This window comes from Pundamilia nyererei, unplaced genomic scaffold, assembly GCF_000239375.1.
Source record: "Pundamilia nyererei isolate P.nyererei 1_Seehausen unplaced genomic scaffold, PunNye1.0 scaffold00062, whole genome shotgun sequence".
NCBI classification, from domain to species: domain Eukaryota; kingdom Metazoa; phylum Chordata; class Actinopteri; order Cichliformes; family Cichlidae; genus Pundamilia; species Pundamilia nyererei.
This window is the reverse complement of record NW_005187463.1, coordinates 2,495,014-2,502,205: the sequence shown is the minus strand read 5'-3', so window position 1 is coordinate 2,502,205 and position 7,192 is coordinate 2,495,014. Positions and strand designations below refer to the sequence as shown.

The 7,192-nt window shown below is 41.3% G+C and overlaps 2 protein-coding genes across 2 annotated transcripts in view; one reads left to right on the top strand and one right to left on the bottom strand.

Moving 5' to 3' along the window:
* The window catches only part of thada (THADA armadillo repeat containing), a 48,471-nt gene extending 45,970 nt beyond the window's left edge, over positions 1 to 2,501 (bottom strand). The window contains exons 1-8 of the mRNA XM_013911371.1: positions 2,446 to 2,501; positions 2,094 to 2,176; positions 1,833 to 1,942; positions 1,352 to 1,482; positions 1,008 to 1,156; positions 873 to 905; positions 725 to 773; positions 329 to 530 (exon numbers count right to left, since the gene is read on the bottom strand). Coding sequence (XP_013766825.1) covers positions 329 to 530; positions 725 to 773; positions 873 to 905; positions 1,008 to 1,156; positions 1,352 to 1,482; positions 1,833 to 1,942; positions 2,094 to 2,166 — 747 coding nt within the window. The 5' untranslated portion in view covers positions 2,167 to 2,176; positions 2,446 to 2,501. The remainder of the gene's footprint in view (positions 1 to 328; positions 531 to 724; positions 774 to 872; positions 906 to 1,007; positions 1,157 to 1,351; positions 1,483 to 1,832; positions 1,943 to 2,093; positions 2,177 to 2,445) is intronic.
* A 450-nt stretch (positions 2,502 to 2,951) lies between these two features.
* Positions 2,952 to 7,192, top strand: part of plekhh2 (pleckstrin homology domain containing, family H (with MyTH4 domain) member 2) — a 41,331-nt gene continuing 37,090 nt past the window's right edge. The window contains exons 1-2 of the mRNA XM_005735128.1: positions 2,952 to 3,126; positions 6,253 to 6,393. Of these exons, the coding sequence (XP_005735185.1) occupies positions 6,271 to 6,393 (123 nt within the window). The 5' untranslated portion in view covers positions 2,952 to 3,126; positions 6,253 to 6,270. The remainder of the gene's footprint in view (positions 3,127 to 6,252; positions 6,394 to 7,192) is intronic.

Sequence of the window (7,192 nt, the reverse complement as noted above, 5' to 3'; positions counted from 1 at the left end):
AAGTACTTTTCTGAGCCTGGATCCTGAGTTATACCAAATCCTGATAATATCACAGGGAACAGTTGCCACATTCAGGGTGGGAGAGGGGACAGGGTCACATGGACACCATAGCGTGTGTGGTCAAAGCTAGAAGGTAGAACTGGGATCTGTATCCTCCCTCCCACTGAAATCTACACCTGTGACACAAAATGAATACCTAAAATCTAAGTGAAAAGGTCTTGGATTCAGTGACTGATGAGGACAGCTGCCTGTTTTCAAGTGAGATGACGGTGGATCTGCATGTTTGCTTCCAGCTGTTTGTTCTCTGCTCGTCTTGTTAATTCCTAACTTTCTTACCATCAGTGAGGATGTGTATGTAGCAGCCCAAGAGGTCACCCAGTGTGTCCTGCAGCCTGCAGCAGTCCTGTTGGGCCTGTAAAACCACGCTGATCGTGTCCTGAGACCTCTGGACGACCAGCATGGAGGTCTTCACTGCAGCTAGACAGGACTGCATCAGCTGAGCCTGGGCAATGTGGCGTCCTACAAGACCACTGGGAAAACAGCAGAGGGCGACAGAGGCACACAATTTGATACAAATACAAGGCTGGTAAGCTTTCCTCATGTATCAATGTTTACACAGAGGATATAAACCTACAAAATATTGAAATCAATGAGCACCAGCTAGAGTCCAATCAATGAAAGAGACTGGAAGTGTTATTTGAGGGATAAGAGCATGCCTCCATACCTGTTTTGATGAAGGTATTCACTCAGCGCCTTGTGAAGGAACTGCAAAACTACACAAGAGAAGAGGACTCAATGGGATGAGATCGAGACATTAGCTTTCCTCAAAAATACATGAAGTTAAAGCGGGTTAAAATAAGGTGGATACTAACCTTCCGGTAATAGTTTGTTAATGCAGCTCTCACCTGTAGATGTACAATTTTGCCGTGATTGGTACTTATTTATAGCACATGAACTGTTGTTTGATATTAGCAGTGATCACACAAAGAGCAAAAGTAACCACTAACCGAGAGGGAAGCCATCCAGACAGGCAGTGATGGAGTCGACGATGTGGGGATACCGGTCTGAATACGTGCTGGAAAGACAATCAGACAAGCAACCAGCCAAGCAGCTCACAGTCTGCTCCTGAAGCCAAGCTGGTACTGAACCCAAGGCACTGAGAAGTGCAACACAGACAAGTTATTTATCTGAGGGCCTCAGAATTGACGAAGAACAAACAGACACATAAGAGAAAAGATAAATCAGCTACTATGGCCTCTTTACATCTTCTCCCTTAAAACCACAAATAAACAGCTGCTCAGGCTCAGCTTGTCCACAAATGAATATAGAAGAAAATGAAGCATATGTCTACCTTGCAATGGCTCTTCGGAGGGGGTTCTTGGACTGCAGGGAGGTGTAGACCACAGCTAGCGTGTGTAGACAAGCATCTAAAAGAACTCCGCCCATTTGCTCATCACTCAGTGCCTCCAGCTGGGACCCTGCCTGATGAAGTATGGAAAACAAACAAACATTAAAACCTGGAGAAGTGAAAACATTTATGATCTCATTTACAGTGGTACCTATCAAAGGGTGGGATGAATCGGGCAGCAAATGAACACAGTGTTGTTTGAGCTGAGGAAACATGGGACGTGTAAGTATCGGAGAGACCGACATACGCTGATCTCACACGTCTGTTCCACTTTACCACTTACTAGACCTAAACGATCTGCAGCTAACATCTTGCTTGGATATCTTAGTCTTAGTTGCATTGAATGCTCAAGCAGAGTAGAAAAGCGCTATATAAGAACCAGACCATTTATCACACTATTCATACCGTTCTATACCAGACAGACCTTTTTAACCAGCTGGATCTGCTGCACCGGCTCTGTCAGCTCCAAACAGGACTGCAGGGTTTGGGCAACCTGCCTGACTCCATCTTCTCCTCCATCAACCGAGAGGGATGCTGGGAAAAGGTCAAAATAAATATTATAAGACATGCGTAACATCCAATGAAGGGTACACACAGTGACTGCTCTACCTGCAATGTATGATGAGACTTATTTACTGTTATAATAACTTTTTAGGCACAGTTATTTGTACTTTTACTCCCTTACCTAACAGCTTGTGCAGTTTCTCCTCATCCAGCGCCACAGCCTCCACTTTGGAAGTCTTCTTTTTCACTACCATGGCTCTGCCTCTGTGTGAGGAGCAAACATACAAACATAATTTAGAAACAACCAAACAAAATAGGAGCTTATTTACTGCTTGAAATTCTTGCTGCTAGATGTTAGCCAACTACTGCTAGCTGCTCGAGACTGACTACACGTGCAAAATGAAAGGCAAGACCGATACAACAAACCCTCAAACAACAAAACAACAAACCGCGGCTTTACTAGAGCAGCTCTACACACCCGCAAAATTAAATGTAAAAAGCATTTAACTCTGTTCAGCATGTGCTTTACTCACTTGAGCCCTTCAGCTTTAGCTGGTAGCTGTGAATAGTGTCAAGCAGCACTAAAACCTCTTACTTCCGAAACGTTTTTTCAGAATAAAACACTCATTAAATATCGTGCCCAATAAAACAAACAAAATAAAGCTTATATGTGACCTTTAGCAATATTTTTGTTTTTATTTAAATGTAAAAATCAAAATTTTGACTTTCAGACTCTGAATGTGTACTTTTATGTCAGCAAACTTTTACTTTGACACCAAACCTTTTGAGCTTTCTATGGTGTTGTCGCATGCCTGACTCTCATGGGGCCATGCCGCACATAGTAGACGTCACTTCCGACAAAATGTCTGAGCCCGCCCTCAGAAACTGAGCTACCCGAGAAGTGGCGCTCGGGATTTTTATTGGTGGATGACACACGTCAATCAAAGGCAGACGTGCCTTTCCGGCGCGGCTGAGCAACTCCTACCTAGTTTTTGATTGGACGTTTTTGATGAAGCCACGCCTTTAAAAAAACGCCAGCCCTTCGCCAACTTTGCCCGAGAAGCGCAATGAAAACCTCTGGGAAAGACAGAAATTCATCGTTTTAAGCCATGAATTAGCATTTTCTTCAGAGGAATAACAGCAGATAAAGAAGCGCTGGACTCGACATGACGTGAAGCTCCTCGTAAAGTGTCTTTACATTAATATTATTAAGGGTAAGTCGATGAAAATGGATGGTTTTAATTATTAGGAAATGAATTATCTATTTTAATAACGGTTTAGCAGCAATGTGCATTAACAGTCATGTCAAATTGATAATAACTTAAATAGACTAATGAATTTTGTTTATCAGCACTAATAAAACCATTTTTTGTAGGGAAATGAAGAAATGCTATTTATGTATTTAATTAATAGCTGTTTAAAAAAAGATTATAAGTTTAACTTTTAATATTTGAAAGTCACCCCGCATTAACGTACTCACAAACCAAATGTTTAAAATATCCCTTAGAAAGTGTTCTACCACAGACATTGTTGTACCTCATCACCTCGGTTTTCTTGACTGCTACAAACTGTTTTGAGTCTCTTCAGAAATACTTGGGAAAGTAGATGGACTGTTAGTCGGGGAAACTGGGCAAGTCACAGCCGTCTTTACTCAGTCACAGGATGAGCTTTCTGACAAATCAAACAGCTACTCTGTGAGAAAACATGCTGTTTGGCTTTAGGTTTTGGGGTTCATGTGCTCAAAGTAACAGTATGTTTTTATTTCTCATCTTGAAAAGTTTTTTAAAAACCTTGTGCAACAACTACCATATGTAATAATTGTTGATTGTTTAATAATAGTAATAATTGTTTGGTAAAATAACACAAACCTGAAACTAAACTCAGAACTGTTGAGGCTCAATTTGGGGCTCAAGTTGTTTTGATGAGAGTATACAGGATGAACCCCTTTTTTAATAATTTACAAAATCTTTTTTTTTTATAATATTTTCAAACGAAGGAAGAAAATAAGAAAGAAATTCCTAGTCCAAGACAGAAATTAGGAATGTTTGAAAGAAGAAGGTTAGAGCTCAGACAGCTGTAGTGCAATGTGTGAGGTGCAACAAACTAGCACATGATGCTGACGTCTAAGGGATGGCATAAGGGGATCAGTTTGGTTAGTCAGATACGGGTGGTGTTAATGAGTAAACATGGTCATTTATTTGACTTTGGTTTTTAATAAGAGGAAAAATACCTCAATATTAAAATAGGTTAGTGTTCGTGATAATATTGGACGTATTTGAACTCTATTTGAATAATGTAACTGTCTGCAGCTCTGCTTTAAATTAGCATGACATATATTCCCTGGTGACTTTGTTAGGTACACCTGTTTGATATCTAATCAGCTGATCAAATGGCAGTATATCGGTATATTTAGGCATGTAGACATGGTCAAGATAGCCTGCTGAAGTTCAATGGTGATTCAAATGAGGCATGAGCTCATGTCAAAGGTCAGAGGAAAAGACCAGACTGCTCTGAGCTGATATTAGGGCAACAGTAACTCTAATAACCGCTCGTTACAACCAGGGTGTGCAGAAGAGCATCTTCGAATCCACAACACATCCAGCCTTGAATGTTACAGCAGTGGAAGACTACTAAGGGTGCCACTTGTATCAGATTATCAGACAGGAAACAAAGGCTGTAATGAAACTGGATCACCAGAACTGGAAAATAGAAAGAAAAAAAAACACTGTCTGGTCTGAATACGTTTGGGGATTTTCTTACCGATTATTGAGCATGCATCAACACATTGTCTGGTCTGATTTGTTTCAATTTCCACTGCAGCAGGGTTAGAATTTGTTATAACAAGCATGAAAACTTGGATCCACCCTGCCTTGTAGCAACTGTTCAGGCTGGTGCTGGTGGTGTATTGGTGTGGAGGACATTTTGACCACAGTGTGCATATCTCCTGATGGCTACTTCCAGCAGGATAACGCACCAATGTCATGAATCTCAAATCATCTCTAACTGAGAAGTGAGGTAGCTCACTGCACTGAAATAGTGTCCACAGTCAAGAGAGCTCCTTTAGGAAGAGGTGGAAAGAACAGGAGGTTGACATCATAGATGTGCAACCAACAAATCTGCAGCAGCTGTGTAATGCTGGGGCTTGATTCAAACACTTTGTAGAATCTATGCAATAAGGCGGTTGTGATGGGAACAGGTGGTCCAAGCCAACAAGCAAGATGTAGATGTAAGTGACGTATCAGTGTATATACCTCTGAAACGTGTTACGCTCAGCTGATAAGTTTTTTAAACAGTCAAAAGATTTTATTCCATCAGAGTCAATTTGATGTCCTGTAAACCTTTATTTATAAACACAGAATAACTTCATCAGCACACCACATCCAAATGAGTCCCGATTGTGTCTGTGTGTGCTGATTCTGACTTTGACCAACAGGAAGTCTGAGAGAAAGATTGCAAAAGAAAACACTGGGAGCCGGGCTTTAGGGGTCATTTTTGCTTTAGGATCATGTGTGCTCCAATATCGCAAATAATGACTAATATTCTAATAGGATGTTGTTTATTTACCTTCAATATGTAACCAGCTGAAGGGTGGTGTTGTAGCTAAACAGAAACATTTTGAATATTACAACTGCTATAAAAACACCAAGTGTCAAATTCCAGCATATTTAATGAGACAGCAGCGGATAAATGTGTGATACGTGAAATGTAAATTTAGAATACAAAGCATTTCTTAACGTTTATAACTTTGTCATATTAAACTCCATCCCCTCAGTCCCTCGTGCTGTTTTGTTTTGTGGAGTGAGACTCGTTTTATTCCTTTCCCCTCGTCAGTGTTTACCACAGCAAACAGGCAGCAGAAATAAGCCTGTGGAAACTACTTTATGGCCTTCCTCCACACATGCTTGTAGTCTCTTTGCGAGGAGGCCAGGCTGGTAATGAGAGGTTATTACTAGGAAGAGAGAAACCCAGGCTTTCTATCCAACATCACAGACGCTCTCTCTCTGCTGCCTGTTTTCCTACATTAGTCGTGGAAAATGTGATACAAGTGTCTTTTGGGGAGGGTGTCGAGGTGTTTTGGACTAATAGAGCTGTTTTCCTGTTTGTGAGTGATACGCCCACTGCCCACACTGGTCCAGCTGGGCTACACCCTGGAATATTTCAGGTGCTGCCTGGCTGGTGCCAACACATCTGGTCAACAACAAGCCTCCTGACCATTTGCTTTCATGTCTGTGTTTCTTCATCTGCTATTATGGAGATAATGTAAAAATGTTAAATGTCTGCACAAAAATGTTTTGCTACACATACTGTGCTGTATATACACTCTGTGTCTCGCTGCTTAGGGTATTTTTCAGAGGGATATGGCGGAGGGGGAGGAGGCGATGAGCCAAGAGGACTGGAAGGAGAAGTGTGTGGTCCTGGAAGCACTGCTCATGAAGTTCAGAGTGCAGATCATCAAGATCCGAGAGCTCACAGCAGACAAGGTTGGCTTGAGTACATTCATCTTTGCGAGATAACCCCGGTCAAAGGAACAGGTGCAAAGCTATTTTGCAAGAAAAGCTATGCTGATGATTGACAGGCAGATACAGTTTGTTGTATCTGAAAGAGCAGAGACGTGACGCCAATACCGAATTACGGCAATGCTGAAAATGCTGTCATATGGAAATGATACGGTAAAATATCCCAGCTGGCCATCATCGGTCCAACAAACAGAGACTGGCTGTCTTTTAGCAGATGTGTGTATGCGGCACGCGAATGACATTTTCAGAGAAAACTCCCTTAATTGGGATTAATTTGGTTTTAAAGCTGAAGGATGAGCTCGTCAGTGAACGAATACTCCAAATATGATCACAGACTGTATTGTGACAGATTACATTTTTTGCAGTGTTGAATTGTCCAGAAGGCAGACCAATGCAATACCAAAATAAAGAGGACGAAAAGGAAAGAAAAAAGCGACTGTCAGTTGACTCGGCTGCAGCCAATATCCAGTCGCCTAACCTAACTGGAATTTGTTTGAAGATAATGCTGAATTAAAACACACATTACTAATAAAACACTGGATCCAATGATTATCCTTTTCCCATGGGTGGCTTGTGTATCTTGTAGTATTACACTCAACACTTAGCAGACTTTGACCTCTCCTTCAAGACCAATTTGAAGGTCAGAGTGATAAAAACAGCATGTAGAGCTGTTAATTCTATGTGTCTTGCTGCCATTGTTTATTATTAACAACATTTAGAGAAAGATACAGGTACAGTGGGGCAAAAAAGTATTTAGTCAGCC